The 27,068-nt window shown below is 38.7% G+C and overlaps 1 protein-coding gene across 2 annotated transcripts; it reads right to left on the bottom strand.

Annotated features, from left to right (window-relative positions):
- LOC121512799 (ceramide synthase 2-like) lies at positions 1–18,508 on the bottom strand. 2 transcript variants are annotated; one of them, XM_041792255.1, is made up of 11 exons: positions 18,472–18,508; positions 16,660–16,836; positions 14,200–14,317; positions 11,551–11,669; positions 10,114–10,171; positions 9,880–9,930; positions 6,746–6,838; positions 5,989–6,117; positions 2,821–2,927; positions 2,211–2,367; positions 1–2,129 (listed from the first exon to the last, which is right to left on the bottom strand). In XM_041792255.1, the coding sequence occupies exons 2-11, from the start codon at positions 16,833–16,835 to the stop codon at positions 1,923–1,925; spliced, it is 1,215 nt and encodes a 404-aa protein (XP_041648189.1). In that variant the 5' UTR covers position 16,836; positions 18,472–18,508; the 3' UTR covers positions 1–1,922. The 2 variants fall into 2 exon arrangements, with proteins under 2 accessions (XP_041648189.1, XP_041648191.1); XM_041792257.1 differs by lacking the exon at positions 18,472–18,508 and adding an exon at positions 18,380–18,467.
- Positions 18,509–27,068: the final 8,560 nt, after the last annotated feature.

Below are 27,068 nucleotides of genomic sequence, written 5' to 3'. Positions count from 1 at the left end.
TGTTGTTATATATGTCTATTTAAGAATAACTAAAACAGCTACATTTTTGTAATAGGTCATGGCTTTAGGTTTAACTGAACACATATTAAAGAGAGTAAATCATCCACTTAAAAGAAGACAGCAGTGCTATTTATTTCAATAGAAGTCATTTATTTTATTTTCAACTTTACAAACAATCAATAAAGTATCCATGTGCTCTCATAAGAGTATAGTCAAGTGTTACTTTCATGAAAACATTTTTTTCTTGTTTTTAAAGTCTGTTAAACTGTCACTTTAGTGGGCGTTATTAGTGTGATGTTAAGTGGATCAGCCCTTTTAGTGCACCACAACATAAATCCTACTTTGTGTTGTGAGCTATTGAGACCCTTTAACATTCAGACACAACTTTTCTTCAGATCTGCACACTTGACTTTGTACAAGATGAAGTATGTGAACACAGAAACCACTCATCTGTGATAGCTGCTTTTACCAACCATTTAAAAATCCATATCAGTTTTTGCTTGTGAATAGATTATGTTTTTGTTTTCAACAAATATCTCATCTATTTTATTGACAATCATAATGATCCATTTGGAACTGACCCTGTAGCCTCATCTTTCATTGTAATAAAATACATCCATGAATAATTAAATTGCTTCTTTATCTTGTTAAAGTAGTAAAGCACCGTCTTTTAATATCAATAAAAGTCATCAACTTCGACAATAACCTTATAATCTTTCCTGTAAGTAAGACATTTCTTATTGGATAAAGCATTTCAACCTTTGTATACAATCCTACTGTCTATAAAACGTCACATTTTTCATCAATGCCGTTCTGTCTTCATCAAAAGTCTGCCCTAGACATCAAGCAGAACAGTGAAACCAGTCACAGTAAGGCCTGGCCTGTGTGTTTGTCCAGTGACAATAATTCTATATTTACACACAGAGCTTAAAAACATCCAGTGCTTGTTCGATAACAATGTATAAACAGCAGCCAAGGCACAAAACCAAAATCCAGAATAGCAAACCTTAACAAAAAACTGTCAAGAGATCATGCTGCCTGTCATAGTGATAAAACAGTAGAAAAAATACACACGCACCTTACTTTTTGTACAGGCAACATTTTATCATCAAGGAAGTGCCTCATCTACAATCATGTGCTCCTCTTTATGCACCAGGGGGCGCCAAAGCATTTTATGAAGTGAGCTAAGACAACACAAATCCTACCACAGAGAGAGAGAAAAAAAAAACAAGTCCAGGATTACTGAGAGAGGGTCCTACAGGAAGATTATAACATGAAAAATCCTGTTGAGTAAATGATTCATAGAAAATAGAAATATAAGGTGGTTTATCAACAGATTTACTACAATCAAAGTCTATGCACAATCAATAAACGTGCTTGTGGAGACAAAGCCATGGGAGCAAGTTAATGCTAAATCCTGCCTCTATTCTATTTAGTGTAAAACATAAACCTCAATTAGACTAGTTTTATTTATATAAAAAAGCAATCTTTCTACTTGTTGACCTAATTTTAAGTAAAAACACATCAAAACACATTTCTGATACTTATATGTTACAAACCAGATTTACAGTACAGTGAAAATAAATACAAAATCTGCATACAACACGTAAAATAAGTTGAGCATTTCCTTTTTTCGCCAATTATTTACATGATTCTGGTGTATGGGTGACAGTTATGATGGTGTCTCTGGCTAATCTAATACTGGGGGTGCAAATTTACAATCATCTGTTCTTTTTATCCCTCTTTTTTCAAGACAAGCAGGATGTAGACTTACCCTCATCTGAAATCTTCAAAGGACCAAAAAGGTTGTTCTCAAAGCCGTATGTTTGTATCATATGTCAGTCACAAGTTTGTCTCTGATACATGGAAGGGAAGTAATTTTTTTCATGGAGTCTTAGTAGATGTTGATTTAGGCTGCTCCACTATCTGGCTTTGGGCAATCTGCTGTTTAGATTCCTCTGGTTGGTCAGATTGTTTAGCACACAGTTGTTAGCCAGTGATGCTAGCTTGGAGTTGATGGTACCCTTTCTTTGCTCCCAGCTGCACTCGTCACCATCCTCCCCAGGCTCTTCCTCCTCCTCTTCGTCGTCATCCTCACTCTCCTCATCGCTCCGTTCATCTCGCTCCACCTGAAAAACAAAAGGCACTTCATAATTTTCAATGCCAAAGCAAATGTCAGCATTTCCCTCATTTTGTTACATTTTTCTCACCTTGCCGAGGAACACAAACTTGTAGACCATTCGTAGGATGAGATAAGCCCAGAAGATGTGCAGTGCCTGCAGCACTAGCAGCAGAGCATTGAAGAAATAATAACCAAAGAATGGCTGGAAGAACTCTAGAGAAACCACCAGGGTTGTGTGGATCACTCTGAGAAAAAAAGCACAAAAGAAACAGCTCTGAAAACTTCTGAAGGATGAGTGCTACCTGATAACTTAAGTTTTTTTTTTCACTGATTGCAGAATCACCACACTCAGTTCATTTTCAGAGGCTGTTAACTTGCTGCCCAAGTTAAGAAACCAGAGATGTAGGTGGTGGGATGAGAGAGAGGGCAAAGATGTAAAAAACAGATACATGAGACAACATGGATACAGTTGGCTGCTCCAGAACAGAAGCACAAATAAAGCATTCAGAATGTTAATGCAAGGATGCAGGCTCACAAACCAGATTATAACTGCCGAAAAACTTTTGTCACTGCGTGAACTTCAGGTGCAAGGTCAACATTTTTTTTCTACATAAGTAAACAAAATGCAACCTAAGAATAGTGTCAACTTCAGATGAACATGTAAAAAGTCTCATATTTCACCATGATGTTTTTTTTACCTGCTGGGTAACACCACAAGTCTGGTCACCAGGAAGACCAAAGCGAAGATGACAAACAGAGAGTCACATAGTCTCGTCCAGCCAGCATAGTGGAACATCTTTGCAGACTACCATAAAAAAGGAGACGGTAAGATATTAGAGATTAAAAAATCCATAACACACTTATGATAGATGAAAAACATCTGAGACCTTTGTTGATATTGTTTCAAGACACTGTTGAATTAACCGTCTGTGATATCACAGAAAATGAGGGCATGCTCTCAGTGAGATCTAAATAAAGGTTAACCCCTGCTGGGGTTTTTTTGCTCATGTTTCTGGTAGACTTTTTTTTTGTTGTTGTCTGGCACATCTGCACCACAGGTGAAGGTATCCACTGGGCTAGAGTTAGCCATGCCTGTGACTTTAGTTGCTCCTACAAGACATGTAATGCATATTCTTCATCAGTATGCATTGCTTTGCTATGACGTTGAATTTCTTCTTTGGTCTGGCCAGAGGAGACCCACCTTGCCCCAGATTTTCAACGGTTTCAACAGCTCTGTCATATTGTAAAATATTGAAGTCTTTCCAAAGTGTAGTTTAACCACATGTAGTGTGGAACAATATATAGACACTCCTAAAGTGTTTAATGTAAATCTATTAACACTGTCAATGTTGCTGTGTATTTGACTTTATTATAGTGGTGTGACTTTACCTGAACAAAATGGGTAGAGATCTGTTCTGTTGTTGTTCTTGACAGTATGGAAATATCATATTTAACTGTACAACTTCTCAGTGGCTACTCAGAACTCCAAGTAATCTTTAAATTGAATACTTTTTAGTTTCACTTGAGAAGATTTAGATCTCAGTACTTTCACTTTTACTTAAGTCAATTTTAACCAGAGTAACTGGAATTTTGCTTGAGTACTAGTTGTATACTCTTTCCACCTCTGCTAACAAGGAACCCTGCCTGTTAAGATGTATAGACAATACTGTAATTACATCAGTGTCTATGATATATGTGTTTAACAAAGACACACAAGATATCTACATTTTGAGAAAAATTAAAAGAGTGTCCCAGACAGACTGCCACTGCTGTGCAATGCATTCTAGGTAGTGAAATCAAATGGTTGCATTGTTTTTTTCCCATTGAGCTTCATCCTTTAGTTGTGCTGGGAAATCAATGAAGCTTCAATTCCTATCAAGATTTTGGCCTCCCATGATTACAAAAACAAAATAATCATGATTCAACAATTACTGTGCCATGTGCCATGTCATAGTTTTATTGTTCATTGATTTTGCCATGTGTTAAATGTTTTAGACTTAGTTGTAATATTTTGGCCATTACAGTCATTATTTTTATTTGTTTTTATCATATTATCTAAGTTTATACATTTATTTCTTTCACTTATTTCTTACCCTATTTCTTTTCACTTTTAATTATTGCCTGCTTTTCAAAGTGTTAGGAGTGTTTAAGTTCAATAAATGCATGTGATGGAGATTTTGTAAAATCAGTGAGTAAATGCCTTTGATAATCCCGATTTCAGTTAAGATAACCATGATTATATTTTTTGCCATCATTGAGGAGCCCTATCCTTAAGGCCTTTCTGTTTTTCAATCAAGAAATCAATCAGTCTTTGTTTGTATAGCGCCAATTAAAATCCAAAGTTATCTCAGGACACCTTTCAAAGAGGGCAGGTCTAGACCGTACTCTGATGTAGCCTATTATAATAAAGACGAGGGCTAATCACTGGATTAGTCAAAACTGGAATACAGTTCAAGTAAGGAAGAAGTTATTGTAGACAGAGATTAGTACAACCAGAAAGATGTGGGCAGAGGAACAATGCAGTCATTTGACATCACCACCCATAGTGCATTTCACAACAGTGGCAACCTACTGTGAATCACTAATTGTTCCCTATATATCTTATTGAATGGAATTATTGGGATCCACCCTTAAAACGACCATAAATTCAATAATAAAACTGCAAAAATGAGCCATACATATCATCAATAAGGCAGATTACTATGCTCACACGGATCCACTTTTTCTAAATTCTAAAATTATGAAAATTTATGATTTGTTTTATTATAAAGTAATGCAAATGATGTTCAGAGCAAAGTAAAAAAAAAATGCTCCCTGACTCAGTACAGAGGTTCTTTTCAAATCAGGAGAGTCCGTTCAGTAATTTCATATTTTAGAAAGCTAAAAAAGGTATGAAAAGGAGATGTGTTTCTATTGTTGGAGTTAAATTCTGAAATGGAGCCAATATAAATTTAAAAAACATGTAATTCTCTCTTGGTTTTCAAGAAAAGGGTTTGTAAAGCTATCTTGGAAGTTTATAAGTCTGATTATTTGTTGTTGTTTCTTTGCTTTTCTGGAAGTTGGCAGCTTAAATAGTTGAAAATGTAGGATAGGCTTTTATAAGCAGTTTGCTTCTGCCTATGCCTTTTCAGTCATTAGTCAACACATGACTATTGATTTTGTTTGAAATGTCTATACTGTGCCCAATGTTTGGAGTTTGTTATGATGGAATAAACTAGACTAACTAAAATAAAATAATCTGTTAAAACTGGAGAATAAAAAATTAAAACTGAAAGCAGCACACAGGTGTTATAACATATACACATAATTATCCATCAATCTTTTACATGGAACTCAGTCACGTCTGAGATTGCATGGCTCTATGCATTTCCTCAACTATAAGAAAACATAGTGACAATATTGGCTTTCAGATGTTATCACCAGGAAAACCAGCCTCAAATATCCAAAGACAATAAACCTATAGTCTCACTGACAAATGCAGGTAATGATTTTACAGACACTGAGGGTACCAGTAATCCTACTTTAGAACAGACAATAATACTTCTCCATGCATGACTCAACTGCTACCGGATGTGAGGTAATTATGTTTAAAAAAAGAAAATGAACAATAGCATCATTCAAACCAACTTCCCTGTGACCTGTGTGCTTTATTTTGTGTACCCAAGCAGACATTTTAGCAGTGCATTTTAGATTTCCTCCTTCCTTTCTGTCCAGCTTGTTTCAGGTTTGGGCTTTATTTTGTTCTTCCTCAAATATTTTCATGACTGCTAAATCAGGGAGGTGCAGCATGGAAGAGACACAGCTTTGACTAAACACGCTAAACTAATGATAAATGAACAGATTAAAAATGAATTGCTATGATTTACCTCCAGAAGAAAGTCAGAGGAGTCATGCACCAGCATTACCAGAGTGCCAACCCTCACATAGTTGGCGCAGTAGGAGAAACCAATGAGGAATAAGGTGGCGATGTGATGAATGACCTGCTCCTTGAAATCCTGGCACACACATAAAAACACAGTGACCACACATTGTGAGGCAAAGTAGAGCAGCACAGGAAACATGTCAGCAGCTCTCGTCTGTGGTCACCCACGTCCAAGAATTAGGAAGGCAGATTTACAGACTGTACGGACTGATTTATCCTTTGCTGGATTCTCAAACATCATTAAACATTATGCATCAGCAGGCATATTTTTCATAAATAAGTTTGAAAGTGAAGACTGCAAAAGCTTCTATCTTGAGAATGTTTTATGTATTTGTCGTATGAATTTATTCCTGTGCATTTCAATGAATTTTACAGAAAGCGCTAATCTCTTAGAGTTCAGATCCTGCTGCACTCAGATTTTAAAGGACAGCAGACAGAAAATCATGATGTAACACCAGATAATCCAGTGCATAATCTGTATTTAGTCCAATCGTGCAAAATAAAAGAAACATTGGGATTACACTGTGGGAAAAAAAGGCAGTGAGTGATGACATAATTCAGTTTATGGGTTTTGACCATTTAACTACCAGTTCATGTCACTGGCACAGAAAGGTTTTCCAGAGGAAACCATCCGGAAACAAACAAACTGTTGCTCTGAGATTTCAAATCATGTGCATGCACGAATACTTTAGCTTACTCACTTTTCGCTTGACATCCACAGACACAGACAGCAGCAGTGATAAATAGAAGCCCATTTCAAGGACGTAATACCAGTGATGAGCCTCGGCCACCGGCTGAAGAATGAGAGGAAGAAAAAACAATCAGACAAATATTTACACTGAGTGCTATGTGGCTGCTGCTTATCTCTGTAGCCTCAGAAAAACAAACTATATATGAATGCAGAAGCCATGAGAATAAAGCCAAAGGATTTTCCAGAGCCACGCTGGCCTCTGTGTGCTGAGAAAGATCTGAAGATTGGGGAGTAGAGGGAACTGGCCATGTTCACAAAGCAGCCATTCTATTTTGACTTTACACTGAAGAGTGGGAAACTCAAATACTGGTGGTCAGATATATGACAGACTGCTGTCATTTGAGCTTTTTCTAATGATAAGCAATGGAACTGACATTTAAATGTAGCATTATTATCATCTATTTGTTGAGTTAAAGTAGAAGGCTTCACTTCTAAATATCTTGAAGTTAAAAACGGAGTGCCTCAGGGCTCAGTCTTGGGGCAGCTATATACTACACTTTCTCAGCAGTATTGGTTAAAATGTCCCAAATGCAAGTTTTCATTTACATGCGGATGACACTGTCATTTATTGCTCTGCTCCCACACAGAATCAGGCTCACTCACTTACAGGAAGCTTTTGATGCTGTACAGGACACTGTGTGAGTTAAAATTAGTTTTGAATCTTGAAAAAAACAAACAGACAAACTCATGATGTTTTCAAACTCAAAGGGAAGGCAAGTTAACCTGCCTACCACATATCATTTTGATAAGACTGAATCTGTCTTCTTATAAATACCTTGTGCTTTGATTTATGATTCTCTGACTTATGAGTTCCATATTGAGCAACTTCTAAAGACGTTTCTCTTGCTGCAAAGAAAGGCTTCTATGCCATTGATTGACCACAGTGACGTTTTGATCATGCACACATCTTCCCAGTGCCTTAAATCTTTGGATACTGTATACTATGGGGTACTTAGGTTTATAACAAATTTGAAATCCTAGACTCATCATTGCATTATGTATAAGTGAATTGGGTGGCCCTCACTGAACACTCGTAGGGTAAATCATTGGAATATCCTTATTTATAAGGCTTTACTAAACCTGCTTCCATCATACTTGTGTGGTTTTATTCATCATTCATGTGAAAAGTGCTTGAAGCCACAGTGTTCGCTCTGTGACTCAGTCACAAGATTTACTTTTGCTATCTGTGCCAAAAGTCCATCCTAAAATGGGTAAAAGAAGCTTTGAATTTGCTGCGTCTGCAACCTGGAACCCGTGCAGGAAAATGGATGACTGGGGGACCTGGCCTCTTTAAACTGTTTTAAAAGTAGATTAAAGGTCTTAAAGATGCATCAGGTTGTAGATGTTTTGATTGATGACTTTCTGCTCCGTGACTCAGAAGTTGGTTGATTTGTGATTTTACTTTTTTAAATTTAATATTTAACCCCTTAAAGCCTATTTTATCATTTTTGATACATACTTTTATGATATCTGTATCTAATCAATACGATCAATAAATTACAAAAAAAATTCTGAATATAATCTGATAAATGATAAAAATACCCTCAAGTGGATTATCAGATACCAAAAACACCTAATGTATCAAATGAGATACAAAAAATATATATGTTAAATTTTATGAAAATTAGATTTCTTTTGGATTTCAGTAGAAAGTGAAAAAAACATTTCAGTTCCAAAAAAATGAGAATTTTCTGGTTATAATTTGTGTATTCAGGCTTTAATGGGTTACTCTGTTAAATGTGCTTCTCACTGTTGTGGTCAGGACACTCTTAATTCTTAATCTTAATGAGGTTTTCCTGGTTATATAAATCAAAATAAATAAGTAAATAAAATATTTGTTGACCCGAAAGCTACCCTATGACACCAAATGTCAGCAGTCAACCACCTCCCTGCTTACATAATGCTATCAAAAGCTAAGGTTAGTTCGGCCATCAATACATTCAGCTATCATAAGTATTTGCTAGGAAGTGGATGAATGCTAATATTAGCTTTGCCTGATTATTGCTTTGTTAATGTTCTTTTACCTTTAAATATTGACAAATGCACCTCTTGAATTTCACTACCAAATGCCCTTTCAGCTGATCAGTCAGAAAAAGATGAATGTTATGTTACATTTTCTGTTACTTACAGTATAAATGATTACATCTTACAGTGTTCAAGTTTCTCATAATGAGCAGAATGTCAGAAGAAAAGGGTATCTGAGTAAATATTGTGAACTGCAACCCCCCAAACTCTGTTCGAGCAAGGGTTCTGTGCTTCTAAAGCTCACCATGTTCATATAAATATTGCTTTTACATTGCTATTAAGAAAACTACTTTATCAAAGCCTTCAACCTGCTCTCAGACCAGGAAGTGTAAGTGTTGGTGTATTATCTCAACTCTAAACACCTTGTGCAGAACACCCTGCATTCATGGTCTGGAGCATCACAATGGCAGGAAGCTGGCCAAGGCATTTACCTCTTAGAAACACAACTTTTTCTTCTCTGCCAGAAGCTTCAAGACCTCAGACAAAGGAAAGGGGTCAGAGTGGTGTTAGAGGCAGGAGCTGTAATCAGTCAAACTGTAGATTTTGAGGGCTTTTGCATTTTTCCTACTATTTGCTGTTCAAGGTTATGATCCCACAAAAAGGGATGTTTTCTCTGAAAGAATGTGGACCTGCAAGCATATCTAACTGTCACTAACTGTTAAAGGAGGTGAAGGAATAGACTTGAAAGTGAGAGGGTGGGTCAGAGTTTACTGACTAAACTGTGCCATAAACTCAAAGTTTACTGTGGCTTACAAACACTAAAGACTTTGTGGCATTGAGCTCCTTGCAGCCGGTGGTTTTCCTCTTATTTTTCTTTTAAGTGAATTAATGTACAAACTGAGCCAGTGATAAATGTTTATGTTAGAGCTGTATATTGAATAAGGATTGTTGTCACTGTTAATAAATAATCTATCTCTAAATTTTGTGAAACATCAGGAAATTGCAAAATTAATGCAAAAAAAAAAAAAGAAAAGAAAAGAGAAAGGTGAGAGACACCTTGTGGTTTAATAAATGGAACAAGCGACAACTTAAGCAATCATCACATAACTTTGTGCTCACCTGTTTAGGATAACCCCTCCAACACTCTCTGTGATCCCAGAACCATGGAGTCTGAAAGATCAGAAATCGACATCATTTAAGCTAAAGGCCGAACTCAAACTCACACAAATAAAGTTTCAAAGTGTGGGATTTCACAGGGGACAATGAAATGTGCATGCATTATTTTACCAGCCATAAACAATGCCTTACAGCTAGTCTTATATCTTATTTTCAGAGTTTAAGAAACAAACTTACATTGATCAAAGAAACCAGCCCTGCAGTGAACGCTACTAGGTAGAAGACAAAGCGCCAGCTGCAATGATAAAAAATAAAAACAAAGCTTATACTCATGAGAATAATCAAATAACAAAGAGGCGTGTTATATAGTAGTACGCAATCACGAATACAGTTTCTTTGTTTTAACAGGCTGACCTTTAGTTATGGAACTTTGTTTTGAAAAAACATATATCTTCACTAAATGTTTGTAAGGCTATGTCTGTGTCTGGAATCACATCCTCTTCACTTGTATGGAGAAAATGCCATTTTGTAGTGGTGTCAAATTTTGAGTGATCAAAATTATCCCATGCCTTATGAAAAGCAGCGAACAACTGATGGTCACAGGGCCAGCAGTATTTACCATCATACATCACTATTTAAACCTTTAACAAGTAGAAAGTGATGTAGACTGCTCTCTACATGAGAAAATATCTATAATCTACTACAATCAAGAGTTACACATTAATTAATCAATTTTTTAAGAATTATTTTTTGGCTTTTAATGCTGGGGAGAGACATGTGGGAAAGTGCCACAGGCCAGATTCAAGCACACACCGACCGTGTACATGGGGTGCACCTTAATCCACTAGGCAACCTGCATCTCACAGTTTTACAAACACCCCCAAAAAAACAGTTTTATTCCTTTAACTGATTATCGACATGGGACCACTGTCTGTGTGCACAAATAAATGGGATACAGCAGGAAAATATTCATCAATATTTTGCTGAAACTCACTGAAATGTTTTTTTTTAATTTATTCATAATCTTAAACTTTGTTGTGAAAATACCTATTTGTTGCTTACCTGACTTCTGATCATGTCCAGTCACCATTCTTTTACCCTTTGCACATTTTGCAACCTTACCATCAATGCACACAGACTTGTATGAACTAGAAAAATACCTAACAAGAGCTTGTGCATATTCAAATCTTAATTTTTCAAATACTTTTTCCAGTCTAATCTATTTTTGCATTTCACGTTGAATTCCTGTACATTTGGAGCTCAGCCAATCAGAGCTAAATTTCTTGTTGCGTAAGCATACTTGGCTTATAAAGCTGATTCTGACATTATTTTTGGTCCTCAGCCGTTGTCATGAACATCTATAAGTTTATATTGTGAGACAGCGATGACGTCACTGTCCACGGCCAGAGCAGTGTCAGAAATCGTTCTCTCACTGTGCCGATGAGTGCACTACAAAACCCACTATACACAGCTCACCGTATTGGGAATGGGAATAGGAGAAGAGTGTTAATTTCAGACACAACCTATGACTTGCTACAAATTCAGGTGAGGCAGTTTTCCTTAAACAAGGTACTCCCATGCCTTCAACCTGACAAGACTGATGTACTTTCCTGTAAATGTTGGCTGTCTGCAAAAATTAAAGTCTTAGACATAGTGAAGTGTGTGAAAACTCACGAGGCCTCGCAGAATTTTTTGGTGTTACTGGGTCGGTCCTGGTTCCTTCTGTGTTTAAACCAGGTCTGGATCTTTCTTTGAGAGAGTCCACACTGCTTCCCCAAGGTTACCACCTCACTCTGAATACACACAAACATAATCACACTTCAGCCACAGAGTTGGACTTGAATTTGAATTTCAGAAGAGGATAAGACTCTCCCTGCTGCTCTCTCACTCCCTTAAATAAAATATTTTACATATAATAAATGAGTCTTTGTTCATGTCTCTAACGGCTGTGTCACACTGGAAAATAAAGATGATCTGAGCTGTGTATCTGACCTGCCAAATCTAGGACTCCTACAATGATCATTGTGAAGCAGCCATTGTTCTTCACTGATGACTCTAGACTACAACCATTTGTCTGTTGTGTCCTGCTCTTGTTGTCCATCTCTTCACTTACTACAGGCTAAAAAAGGAATCAAAATTCTGTCTTCTACAATGGCCGTCTGTAGCTGGAGTGCAAGGAAAATCACAACCTCGCCAGTCAGGGGAAAACTCCTTTATTCATTATTAGAATTAAAATGTAGTTGTGGTTATATGATGTTGGTCTGCTAAAACAGGATCTACTTTAGTTTTACTCTTTTGAATACACCCACTTGAATGCCTCTTCCTCCACCATGTGGTGGCAAGATAGGCTATACCAAGTGGAAATTAAAAACGGGGGGAATTCAATCATTTATTTACATTTTTCCAAACCAGTCATCAGAGAAAAACTTACTGCCTACTGCATTTTTATTTTACATGTGATGTCTACACAGAAAACCTGGTATTCCTTAATAGCTTTGATAGTCTGTGGATTTTGACCAAAGCACCTACATCTGTGGTTCATCCAAGAAGTATTAGAGATTTTGTGATCCATGCAGCCTCTATATGCTGACACCTGCTGATGTGACCTACCTTTACTTTAAAGCAAAGATTATTATCTGCATGTATATTTATCCTGAGTACCACTAAAGCAGAATTCAGAACTACATTTCTGTCTAGATTGTCATGTTTATTCTGGCTTCGCTTTGAAAATGTATTCTCCAGGTTTATATCCTGATCAAAAATATGATTCCAAACAGTACCACTGTACCTCTAATTTATGAAGGAAATGATTTCTAAATCCTGAATGATGCCATATTTACTGTAACTGTACTGATCAAACCCATTTTAAAAGTTACAAGACTCTATGTGTTCCTTCATGTGATCCTGTAACACGTATTTGAATGGCCAAACAACTAAGGCATCACATAGGGGCCTTTGTTGCTGCTTTTAGGTTAGGTCACATGCAAAGAGATGATTTGAATTTAAGTTGTGGCGCAGAGGCAAACATGCAGACACTAAGCTCTTAGTCTGATAAGTTAAAACATGCTCTGTCTCATCACATCATGTCCCTGTGTTGCAATTCCAAATGACACCAACTGGAGAACTTCCATGTAAAACTTTCTAGAGGCTTGCCTACACATGTTCACTGATATTAGGAACAAAATACAACTTTATCTGTGCAGGTAGCTTTGATATGTAGTTTCACAAAAGGAAATGATGACAATAAAGGTGCTTGGGAAGGTGAGGGGAACAGAGCTGTCAGGAGGAAGTTATCATATTACACTGTAGAGTGAACGCTCCTAGCACAACACTGTAATTTCCTGTATCACGACTGACCATTGCACCTTTGTAACAGTGACACATTAGCCTCTGTGTGTGTCACTCCAATTAAATTAATCTCTGAGCAGTTCCTTTATTCTTAGCAGTTCCCTGTGTTGACACAGCTGACAACTTATCTAAATCAAACTGCAAACAATCAAGCCCTGCAGCCAAGATGCTTCTGCACTCAACACACTGGCAGTCACAGCTGCATTGATATTCAGTACAACGGCAGCAGCTCAAGAGTGTTATTGCTTTTATACACGAGTTCTTTCAGTAGCAAAAAGTACCTGGCAACAACAAATGAATGTTTTTCCTTATTTCCTCCTTAATTTGACTGTGCTGACAAAACTAGTTCCACAACTTCACTTTGGACAGATGCCAGGGAGACTCATCCAACTTTGTAATTGTCTGGATGTGTCTGCAGATTGTCTGCTTTGTGTTCCTGCTTAAAACTAGTGAAATTAAAACAATGTGAGATTTTCTTTGCAGGCATTTGTTATTGTTGCATGGGCAAAAACACTATGCTGTATCTTAAATCAGCCAAAGATCTCAGGGGGGGCGCAAAGCTTTGTCTGCTCTGAGGTTGTCAAAATTAGAGTTACAATTATTAAGTAAAATCATGATAAAGCACTTAATAAACAGTTTATACAATGGTCTTTAGGTACAAAAAACCTGTGAAGAGCCACTTCCTTAGGGCTTTATCAATGAAACAATTAAATGGATGTTGTTAAATGTTAATGTTGGATGGATGTTAAATATTAAAGTATGATTTTGGCATAAACCCCAGGGCAACAGATGACCTTGTTCTGACTTACCATAATGAATGAACTAATAAATAGTTACATAAATTGATCAAAACTCACTCACACATGAACATTAAGCTCACTTTTGTGTGTGCACATAATAAATAATACAACCCAGATAAAGATCTTATGGTTTTAGTAAAGTTGTACATAAAAGGAACGCAAAAGAGGAACAAACTTGTGATGGTTGCCGCCTGTACTGTTTGTAGAAGGCTTCCAGCTTGGGGACAGAGGCTGCTCTGATCCTAATCCGGTCCTTCACACCTAAATGTTTGCTTAATGGGACAGCGATGAGCCTTAGAAGAGAGAAAACAGGAGCAAAAAGAAAATGAAAAGTTATTTTCCTTGTGTAAACTTGGATCTTGATACTGCAACAAACTAGATCATTATTACAGAGACATTAAAGTGAGATGACATCAACAGCTGCCTAATGTGCACCTAACAATGGACAGTATAGAATGATAGCAACAAGATATCTCGTTATATTGTTCCTGACAGCCTGGAGAGCCGCTCCCATGGGCGTATTGTGACATTTGGCCAGACGGCTTCGTCATTAGCTGATATGGCATCTAGAGACACTTGATCTGCATGTGTGTGTTTTGCACCATGATGAGGCAGTCAGACAGAGCCACTGAGGAGAGCAGGGACAATGCGTCACCTGGTGATACGTTTAGATAAACCTGTGTGTGTTTGCGTGCGCATGCTTAACAGCATGTGTAACTCTAGCTCAGAGATAATCATCCTGAAGTGGGCAGGGAGGGAGAGATCAGAGAGAATGAGAAGGTCAGGTCAGCTTTACAGAGACAAACATGTTCTCTGGTTACAGGAACCTCCAGCATGACATCCCTTTCTCAATGCAGGGAAACACCTGGAGACCAGGACCATCAAATAAAGACACCTTTTCCCCATGCAACTGACTTACAGCTCCAGAGACACAAGCGACACATTTATACATAACCGCTAGCACTTACAGGCACACTCTGGAACTCAGCATAATATTTCCTAGCTCTTTCTCTGCTACTAATAAAGCTAACCATACTACTCTGCTTAAACCTAGCAGACAGAAGTACACACAAGACTCCAAGGCATACAATGGTATTTATCTAACACAGCTCATGCCGAGCAAGCTCCCACAGTTTTTCAACTTCAGGACAGATACAGCCACAGGACAGATACAGCCACTGATAAGATGAAGTATGCAAAAACAAGCCTCTTATCAACTCATCAATCACATTTCACTGTATTCTCTTAGTGTCATTTTTAAAGATTCTCTTGCTACTAGCCTGACTACTTAGTGAGGTTGACCCTGAAGTTGACTTTGACTACACTAACCTACATTCAAGTAAATACTAAGAGACACAAACTCCTCTGCCAGTCACGTATCTTAAGTGCCTTCTGTGGACCCAGAGGTCATTGAAGGATTCCAGGGGCTGCTGGCAGATTATTCCTAAAATAATTAAATTGAAAAGAAATACAGTGACATATTTTTTAAACCTTTGGTGATAGTTTCAGTATTATCATGACAGTAATTAAAATGCAGTTAGTTGGAGGAATTAAGCTGGGAAAAAATCATTTCTGAAATGAAGGGTTTATGATCTGTTTTTGTCAGGTTAGTGACACAAAGGTAGTTAATTACCCCCCAATAATAGCTGATTTCCTTTAATGTCAGTGCCTGAAAGGTAAATGGCCTGCCATTTCAAAAGTATCACAATTTACATGTTTTATTTTTTCAAATAAAATTCCCAAAGCTATGAGTAATTGGAGGCTAGTTTTCAATCAACTAATGACCCTTAGTGGGACCTGTATTTGTATACATCTTCTATTGCTTCATAACATGACTAAAATCAAGCCCCTCTTGCTTCTGTTTCCAGCTATGCTGTAATCATCTCATAAGGAAGACAATATTCACTCCCCTTTTCCATTACAGAGGTGTTGTGACCTTTACAAGGAAGTCTCCAGACGCTTTAAGAGGAAGCTTATAATAAACACAACAGGGAATTAGAAGTAAGGTTCTTCCATACATCTTATTCCCTGCTGTAAACCAAGCAGGAGTTTATCTCTGCAAGAGATTGCAGAAGCCATATGATTCCACATGGAATAAGCCATTCAGCGAGTGTTTAGCCCACTACTTGATTTGCTTTAAAACAGCTGGTAACAGGCCACCAATAAAGCTGCACTATCAGATTTCACCCCTAATTCTCCCTCCAACATTTACATCACATTTTATAGGGCTAAAGTAAATTCCCCTGGGATGGAGAGAGGGCTTTCACACAGTCAGCAACTAAAAACTGTCCACTCATGATGCCTGACTCCCACTGGCTATCTGATCTACGCCCTCCATCTACAGGGAGCTCTAATGAAGGATAAAGGAGCCATTATACTGAAACACACAGGCAGCAAACCAGTTAGCCAGCCGGCATGACCAGTGCAGGTGAAAGAGGAAGTCAAACCCAAACAAAGAAATCCCCATTGTCTTCCCTTGCAACACATTTAGTCAGCCACATGTTAATTAAGTTGTAGGCCATCATAAATCCTAAAACCCACTGTTTAACTGATGTTAAGATTAGACATCATTTAAAAGTAGATCCTTAATGTGTGGTTTCATGATCCAACTGTGATGGAGGCACGTCAGTCTCACCTCTCAAAGACATATCTGAGTGCTACAAAGGCAAAGGCAAGTGGCAGGGTGTAGATAAGATCCCTGGGTAGAGGAAAGCGGCCATCATCCTCCTTCATCTCAATATCTCGCCAGCGGATACCAGGGGGTAGCCAGAACTCCTCTTGCCATAGCCACTCATTTAACAGGGCCTCCATCCTGAGGACAAGAGCACAGTTTCTGTCAAAATGTTGGCACCTTATTCACATTTATTCTAAAGGCCCTAAAGCAAGGGTCATCAACTACATTTGTACAAGGGCCAGCTTTTTCCTAATCAGGCACTTTAGGGGGCCAAATCCTCAAATAAACAAGAATTTTAAAAAGCTCTCGTTAAAATATTTTTCATTATTTTTATTTCAAATGCATGCTATTTTTAGGCTCTAACATTGAGATCAGCCCCTATATTGTCGTCAGCCACAAGGAAGGAGGCGACTGAGATATTTTAGTTGAATATTTCTGTGACTGTCATGTTGTCTGATACTAGGTTTGATGCTTATATTCTGTGTAGAGGTAAGTGAAAAAAACCCAAGCAGGAAAGTTGCACTCCCAAAACACCTGTTTGCACAAAAAAACCTGCTGTTTGTATCAAGAAAGAATGTACTGGTAAATACGAGCATTATATTTGCTAATAATGCTTGACAGGCTGATTTCTGAAAAATGAATGAAACAATGCTATTCCAGATTAGATTGTTTCAGTCTCAATTGTTTTGGAGTTGTTTTAATAGCTGTAGGGAGTAATAAAAACATTTTTTTTCCTCTGCACGTTTTGAATATGATAATGTTATGGGGGCCGAATGGGAAGATGTTGGGGGCCTGATGTGGCCCCTGGGCAGCCAGTTGATTATTCCTGCCCTACATTTCAAAGAACAATCAAAAGTAGAGTATGTTTAAACTTGACTCTTACCTAGATGAACTCTTTGAGATTACCCACCATACCTTTATTCTCATCAGAGACTATTCTAACTATCTCTCGATCTCAAAATAAATGATCCATGCTCCTTGATTTGTCTGAATTTAATGTGCCCAAAGATATTCAGTTTCTGTGCTTTCACTGAAAAGGGCATGAAAGCATCATGTTTTCGATAATCCAGTTTATTTATTATCTGATGGTACGTTGACCAAGAGAACAAAAACAAACAACAACAGCACTATACAACTAAATATTGCATAACACAAGAGTCAAAAAGGAGAGGAACTTTGTAGGTGGGTGGAAGGAAGACTTCAAGCAGGCTCCTTGGAAATAACTAGCCTTTACGCACTCACGCGCACATACAAACAAAGGCACATCAAACGAACAGAGAAAGATAAGTTTAAAAAAAGAAAACACGGTTCTTATAAATTAGAAGTTACATGCTCAACCCCTATCGATTGGAGTTTAAAATTGCTTTCTACAGCGGCTTATTGATTGGCGTAAATTGTAGCGGTACAGCATGATAGCGTACGTCAAAGCAGCATGCAGCCTGCTGACAGGACAAACCAAAGCACCCTTCACATAACAGTAAGGCTCTAACCGCCTAACAATAGTCTTCACACTGACCCTGTAGCCTAAAGAGACGAATAAACGAGGTAATAGATAAATAACACAACAAAACATCAGGAGAACCCCCATTGAATCTGTATCCAAAGCCAGAGAGGAAGCCCACCTCTCCATCCACCAACCTCAAAGTGATCGCCTTCGTCAAAACACAAAAACACAACCTACCTTTAAAGCCACATATATAGATTTTGAATGCCAGGAACCCCTTTAAAAAGCCTTTAATCCGTGGCACAATGTAAATGCGACATTGCAGTTACCTGTCTGCGATCCTGAGATGGGGATGGGAAGCGAACAACGGCGAATGGTAGAGGAGGAGCACGTTTGACGCAACCTGCTTCCTCTGTGAGGGCGGGCTCGCGAGGCACGCGCTGTCATCATCACCATCTTCTGTCAGCCTGCACGAGATGAACCGAAGAGCGTCTTTTCAGGGCAAGCACTACATGAGTTATTCAATCTGACAACATACTCAAAGATTTATAAAAGCAAGTTCTTGTATTGGCGGAGACTTTGATCATAAGCCTCAATTATTTATTTTTCATTTTTCAAATTGATTCATTTTGTGTTTTTAAGTCCAGAGTCCAGCCATCATTGCTTTTATTAATCAGGGATGGTCATTATAATTTTTTATCTTTTTATTTTTTAAAAAAAGATGCAAAAAGAACTCTTTAGTGTCAGTTAAATAAAAATATGTAAATCAAATCACTGACTGCATAAATATTCACCCCATTTAAAGTGATTGACCTGATTCAACGGTGATCTAGCCAATTGGTGCTGGCAGTCTCAAAATTAGGGAAATGGGGACCACCTAAGTGCAGTATTCCTGACTACCATTACACCAAGAAGACAAAAGAACACTCCAAGCAACTCAGAGAAAAAGTTATTGAAAATTAAAAGTCAGGGGATGGATGCAAAAAAATTTCCAAGTCACTGAAAATCCCCTAAGTTAAGGTAAACCCATTATCAAGAAATGGAAGGAATATGGCACATGTGTAAATCTGCCTACATCAGGGTTTCCTTACATATTGAGTGACTGTGCAAGAAGGAGACTAGTGAGGGGCCATCAAGACACCTACGACTACTCTGAAGGAGTTACAAGCTTCAGCAGCTGAGATAGGAGAGACTATGCACACAACAACTGTTAGCTGGGTTCTTTATCAGTCAAAGCTTTTTGGGAGAGTGGCCCATGTTGAGGAAAACTCATATCAAGTCTCCACTAGTTTGCCTTAAGGCGTGTGGGAGACTCCATGATCAAGTGGAAGAAAGTTCTTGGTCAGACCAAAATGGTGCTTTTTGGTCATCAGACAAGATGCAGACACTAAACACTGCACATCACCACAAACACAACGTCCTCACTATGAAGCATTGTGGTGGCAGCATCATGCTGTGGGGATGCCTCTCAGCAGCCATCCCTGGAAGGCTTGTAAAGGCAGAGAGTAAAATTAATGCGGCAAAACATAGGAAAATCCTGGAGGACAATCTTATTCAGTCTGCAAGTGAACTACTGCTAGGGAGAAGATTTATTTTCAAGCAAGACAATGGCATAAAATGTGTTGATACAAGCAATCAATCAAGCAATCTTTACCACATATGATCATTGCCTCTACTGTGTCATGCTATTCATGCCCCTTGGGTACACAGGTAATAAAGTGAGATGAATAATGGTTTAAGTTGCTGAGACCAAAAGGTTCTCATCAGAGAGGAAGCCACATATTCTTCCTGGAGTGGGTGGTTTCAGGAAACTACACCAAAGCTGGTTGACAAAGCAATGCAGTACGGGGGATTTTTTTCATGTTTCTCATGTATCATTTTCAACAAGAGGACAACATTAGGAAAGCTGATAAGATTAGAGGCTAGGCTCACATGATGCTGGCTTTCATTCCAACCATACTTTAACAGTACTTAGAGAAAAAGGCCACAAGAGGAACATACACCCAGCAGCTGTTTATGTAGAGCAGACAATAAACTATTTATTCCCTTTGGACTACAAAAACCTTAAATATGAATCAGCATGTACAGTTTGTCAGCAGCTGGTTACAGGATTTGTTAGTATACATTACAACTGATCAGCATCTCCATTTGCATATTATAAAAAATGTGTCAAAATTCTTCTTCTTATCCCACAGAGATGAAGTTACCATCCTAGTTTTATGGTGTTATACTGTAAAGATGGGTGTGTGGTTGTAGTAAAAGAGGAATTATTTTCCCAGCTCACATTATCTTTAACATCTGAGAGTTTAAAATGAGAAAGTGAAAAGTGCTAGTTCATTTCTCCACACTGGACTGGCACTTGCTTGATTTTCTATACAAATGTAAGTAAATTAAGTATACTGACAGTAACCTTTTCCTTTAATAAAGACTTCAGATTTATTCTCTTCTGAGAACAAAGCAGGGACCTATCAGTGAAGTGCCTAAATTATTTGCTAAGTGTGCCAGATTCTTTTATTTGTACTTTAAAGGTTGTTGTTCAAGTTGCAGGACTTCAGGGCAGAGCACATGAACCTGGACATGTGACTGATGAGGGTGTTCAAGAGATGAAGAGATTTTTCTGTCTGCAGCTGTGGAATTTTTGAGATAAGTGTGGCAGGTCCTGCAGCAGGGTGATTAGCCTACATAGGATCTACATTGCTATAACCAAGGAGTTTTCAAAAAAAAAAAAAAATCACAAATACACACAAATTTTCAACCTTTTACAAGGATCATTTTTCTCTTTGATGCCTTTTTTCTAATTATCAGCGTTACACAACAGGAAAACATAGAAAGTTCTCCAGAAGACAGGTGGAACTGTGTTTCCTTGATGCTGTCATCTATGCAAAAGAGCAAAGGCATGCCACTCTGGCTGGGTGTGTCCTCTTACTACTGCATGCTTGTTGTCCTGGCTGACAGTTGTAGGAAATACTTTTATTGTCCTTATATACACGAATAGAGGGCAAAGATACACAAACATAAACAGGCATTACAGAGCGAGAAAGCCAACCACTGAATCTGATAGATGTACAAACATTAAAAAAAAAGCATGTGTCAAATGTGGCATCAGTACTGGTTTGAAACAGGACCATGTTTTATAAAGGTGGCTTTTTAAATCAAATTGACAGTGCATAAGCCCAGACAAGTCTACATGTCTCAAGTTCAGGTATTGCACAACTGCTTTGGATTCTGGAGAATAAACAGAAGATATGACAAACCACATTTGAGAGCCACTAAGTTCAGTTCATTTTAAATCAAATCACAAAAGCAGATGCACATGTACAAAGCCAGAAAGGTTGTTAAAAGAGGCTACAGCATTTATTCAACTGCAAGCCATGTTTAAATGTGGCTCTTGGTCTCAATGAATAATTTATTCATGCTCACAGAAAGCCAGCTGCCTTGTCTTATTCTCCAAGTGGAGCCCTATTAATGTCCTTCATGGCTTTATTTTGTAATCTGGTTTGCTGGTCTTTTGCAGCCCCAGCCCCACCCCCATGATAGCTCACTTTAAACCTGAATACAGGTTATTTTTGGCAATGCCTGCTGGCACCAGAGGGCGACACTCTCACTCATTGCAAATAAAATAGTGTTTCTCATCTATAAATGCTGCTTTCTCTCAAAATGTCAAGAGAACTTCTGAAACAAGCCATCACTGAGATAGTTAGCTAAAGAATTCAAGGACATTCACATCTAAAAGAAGCTTCTATAAAACGAGAAAACATAAATATTTAAGAAATCTTTCAAAAACTTGTTTAGAACTAAAAATGTTATATATGTGGCAAATAACAAACTGAAACAACTAAATAGTCCTTTTTCAGACATAATAACCAAAAACAGCTTGCATTCTTGCTGGCATTGTTTTTATGTACTTTTCCACAGTCTCTTTTGTTATTGAGTTCCAAATAGTTCCTAGCTGTTCCCACAGACTTGCTTTAGATGAAACTTTTGTGCAATCAATCTTTGAATCTACTAAATCCCAAATTTGTTCAATAGGATTCAAATCCGGACTTTGACTTGGCAAGTCCATCAGTTCCAGTACTCCAGATTCCTTTTTCTTGGTCAAATAGTCTCTGCACAGCTTTGAAGTATGCTTGGGGTCATTGTCTTGTTGGTGTATGAACCCACGACCAATCAGATTCAGTCCAGAAGGGATTCCTTGATGCACCAAGATGTTGTGGTAGACATTCATGTTCATGTTACCGTCCATTTTCACTAGCTTGCCCACGCTGTATCCACAAATGGAACCCCATACCATAATGGAATCTCCACTGTGTTTCACTGTGGGTGCAATGTATCTGGCATCAAAACGTTCTCCAGCTTTTCTGCGGAAATAAACACGACAATGCCCACCAAAGAGTTCAAACTTGGACTCGTCCGTCCAGAGTACCTTCTTCCAGTCATCAACAGCCCAGTGTTTGTGCTCCCTGGCAAATCTGAGGCATTTCTCGATGTTTGCACGCCTCAATAATGGCTTCTTAGCAGCTATTCTTCCCTTTAAGCCTTGTGCCCTCAGTTGTCTGCTTATGGTCATTCTGGAGACTTTCTCAGACTCTGATCTGGAGGCATTCATCTCTGCCCTAAGATCAGCAGTGGTCTTCTTTCTGTCTCTAGTACTTCAAATCTTGAGGTGTCTGACATCTGCTTCAGTTAACTTTGGTTTCCTGCCTCTTCCTTGGCACATTTTGTAAGTACCAGTCTTGGCAATTGACTCCAAAGCATACTTGACCACACTGTGAGAACACTTTTGTCTTTCCCTATTTGTCTCAGAGACCATCCAGCATCATGAAGTGCTTTAATGCGGACTCTTTCATTTTCAGTGAGCTCTCCACGTTTTACCATTTTGAACAGGAATGAGGAATTTAAACTGAATTCACCTTTTTATACCTAAACTTGAGCTGGCTCACTGGGCTTCTCTGAGAAGTCAGAAATTAATCAAGCATAACATTCAACCACTAAAAGTAATTTTTCTCTTCAGGAATGCAAGTAAATAACTATAATATGACATAGTAAGAAAAAAATAATGTGCTTTACTATTTTTTTCAGTTCTTTTGTAAATCAGTAAATTTGAAAATTCATGGATAATAATGATAATTATATTTTAGCATTAAAATATCTTTCAGTTAAAGAGCTTCTACATATTGGTGTATTACCCATTGCAGAAACATATGAAAAAAAAAGATTTTGGTAATTACCAATGCTGTTAACTTAGGGCAGCTGTGGCATAAACCTTACTTTGGGTGGTGGTCTAATAAATGTGTTAAGCATTGTATATATATATATATATGTATAAACCAAACATAAGACAAGCTGGGCTATCTTAAGTCCAAGTAAAACTACACAAAGACTTTGAAATCAGCTGGATGCAACTTGGCTTAATCAGTCTGAAGTTACACACAGGTCTACACACCACACATGCAGTAACTTTAATCAAACAATTGCTACTATTTGCTAACTAGCACAAAAGGGTAAACCAAGGGTGATGGGAATCTTCATAAGTTTGTAGGTGTTTGGTCATGATCCAAAGTAATTAATGGTAATGGATGCTAATTTGGGCCTTTTCATTGATATGTAGGTCCTGGACTGTTGCATGATAAGATTCCATAAGTAACAAAAAAGACGACATGAAATTCCTTTTTTAATTCATCCGGTAGATTCTTACACATCTCATTTGGAAGCAAAATGTTGAGGTTTAAACAGACTGACTGATGGATAGTCACATGTTACTACTTTTACAACCACAATGCTATTGTAGCTGAAAACACAACCACTACCACTATCCAGCTGCTTTCTCTGGCTATTGCAAACCTTGAGCAGTAGGGACCAGGGGTCTCCCTGGTCCCAAGCTGTGGACCCCTCTGTCCGAGCCAACAATAACACAGCCGGGGAGGTGGGGAATCTGCACAGGAAACCAGTGTGTCTCAGCAGCAACAGTGGCAGCAGTGGCGGCTCTGAGCCCGGCTGATCTGGGCTGAGCTGTGGACCTGACTGGAGCACAGTCACGTTTCAGCCAGGGCCAAGGGCAATAGTATCTACTCTCACTAAGGGGGGCTGCTCTTATAAACACACACCCACACTTACACACTTATTTCCCTAACGTAGGGCAACATGTGCAGGAAACACACATGTAAATATACCCATGAGTTACACTGTGGTTACTAAGACAAACAAGATTGTAATTTTTGCAGACAACGGTTTCATGTTTTTCTCATTTTTGCTCCTTCATCATCATCATCACACACAGACGCTCAAACCTCCTTAATGCAAGCTCTCTTTATCCTTGTTATGTCTAATATCCTCCTGGTCTCTCTGAGCTTTGACACTCTCTGTCATCCCCTTCTCCTTCTCCCTGCCAGGTGTTTTGTCGGCTGCAGCCACAACAGGGCCTCTGTTCTCTGCTCCCTGTGGAAGCCTGCTGGAAAGCTCTCACGTGCTCGCTCTTTTTTGCGTTTCCCCTCTTTTCTCCACGTCCCGCTGTCCCTCCCTCTATTAATTTCTCTCTCAGAGCATTCCTCGAGCTCTCCACTGTTGTTTCTCATACTTTTTGTGTGTTGTTTTTGGCGTCCGCTCTCTCTGGGACCCCCGGAGTGAAGCCTGTTGGCTCTCCAGCTCTAAGCTCTAAAGACAACAGTGTGTGGCCTCCTCTTCTTTAAACACACTCTATCTGGGAGCAGGCTAACACAACAACTAGAGGCGTACAGTAAGAATGGTGTTGCTGGGGTAATTGGAAGTCTCCCTTGAGGACAAGACTTGACCTCATTCTTTGAATCAAACAGATACCTCTGTCTTCCAGCAGAGGGCAGCAGACATTGCAGGATTAAGAAACAGACTGTATTATACTGAGGGCTAAGTTTGTGATGATGCTATGGTAGTTTACTTGCCTGCAGTTGCACAGTGATACTCAGTGTAAGTTTTAAGTTGAATACTAATACCCAACATGGTACCTAATCATTTATTTTAATGCTACATTGAAGGTCCTCTACACTGCACCCAAAAGCAGAGTTGTACTTTTCAATCATGTGAGAGCTTAGATCTGTTTTCAATTAAAACACTGTAGGAATATTAAAAAAGGATGCACTCAACAGGATTTTATGAATATGATCTCAAACAAACAAAAAAACAACAAAAGACAGAGAAGAAAAACATCAATGCCTAGTTTGGGCTTATTTCCATGTTTCAAAAATGTGTGAGTCATTAGCAATTCAGGAAAAAATTATCTTTTTTTACATTTCTTACAATGTGCCCAAACACAGAGTCCAATATTTAACAAATAAGCAAACGGCTGAGACAAGTCTGAAACATGAACCTAAATTTGTTTGGCTGAACTGTATGTTTTCATCCTTCATCCTCCATAAATCATCTCCTCCCAGACTCAGGATCTAGGAGCCGGTCGGGTCCCAAACCACGGGACTCGATTCAAACTTTGAAATGGTCAGCTTGAGAGGGGTTTGTGTTTTCATTGAAATGACATTGTTGAGCTTGTTTGAATGTTTAGCTTTGGAATCGCTTTTAAAGCAACTGACAAAGCTAATGTTCTGAGCTGTACTGTGTTTAGTCTTCAGATGTGCATACATTAATACTCTGGTCCTCAACAGGGGGGACTGGACCCAGAAGTAGGTTGCTGAGCCATTCTCAGGGAGTTTTAAATGGGTCCCTGGAAAAAAAATGTTTAAAAATGTCTACAGTGTAGGGGAAGCTAAGTGTTGTTCGCTGAGGACCACACTGAGAAAAATAATGACGGCTGGACCTCACTGATTTACAGGGCATTCAGTATTCAGACCCCTTTCACTTTAATTCAGTTTTGTTATGTTGCAGCCTTATGTTGCTACAGTAAATTCATTTTCTCTCATTAATCTACTCAGTACCCCATAATATCAAAGTGAAACAGAACCTTCGTTTTTTTGGCAAATGCTCTAAAAAGAAAAACTGACATTGATATAACACTGACAAAAGTATTCAGACCCCTTACTCAGTACTTAGTTGAAGCACCTTTGGCAGCAATTACAATCTCAAGTCTTTTTTGAATATGACACGAGCTTTGCCCACCTGGATTGGGGAATTTTCTGCCGTTCTTCTTTGCAAATCCTCTCAAGCTCAGTCAGTTTAGATGGATACTGTTGGTGAACAACCATTATCAGGTCTGTTCAGGGATGTTTGATAGGGTTCAATTCAGGGCTCTAGCTGGATCACACTAGGACATTCACAGAGTTGTCCCTAAACCACTCCTGTGTTGTCTTGGCTGTGTCCTCAGGGCCATTGTCATGTTGGAAGGTGAACCTTCAGCCCAGTCCGGGGAGCTGATGCACGGAACAGGTTTTTATTGAGGTTATCTCTGTACTTTGCGCCATTCAGCTTCCTTCAACCCTGACCAGTCTTCCTGTCCCTGCTGCTGAAAACCACCCCCACAGCATGATGCTGCCACCACCGCGCTTCACTGCTGGGATGGTATTGGGCATTTCATGTATTTTGCAATGAGGAAGGGTTTCCATTTAGCCATTGTCATAAATCTCAGATTGGTGGAGGGCTGCAATGATGGTTGACCTTCTGGAGCTCAGTCAGAGTGACCATCAGGTTCTTGGTCACCTCCCTTAAGAAGGCCCTTCTCCCCCGATTGTTCAGTTTGGCTGGATGCCCAGCTCTTGGAAGAGTCCTGGTTGTGCCAAACTTCTTCCACTTGAGAATTATGGAGGCCACTGTACTCTTCGGAACCTCCGGTGCAGCAGAATTTCTTTGTAGCTTTCCCCAGGTCTTTGCCTTGCAACAATTGTTTTGTTCTGTCACATTTGTACTCTCTCAGGGCCAAACTGCACTGTTTTTTATTAAATCAATATGAATAATAGAAAATTAGCTGACATCTTGGTTCCTTTTTGAGTTGATGGTGGATCCTGAGGCT

This window comes from Cheilinus undulatus, linkage group 7, assembly GCF_018320785.1.
Source record: "Cheilinus undulatus linkage group 7, ASM1832078v1, whole genome shotgun sequence".
NCBI lineage: Eukaryota > Metazoa > Chordata > Actinopteri > Labriformes > Labridae > Cheilinus > Cheilinus undulatus.
Note: the sequence above shows the minus strand (reverse complement) of the source record. Positions and strands in the feature narration are given on the sequence as shown.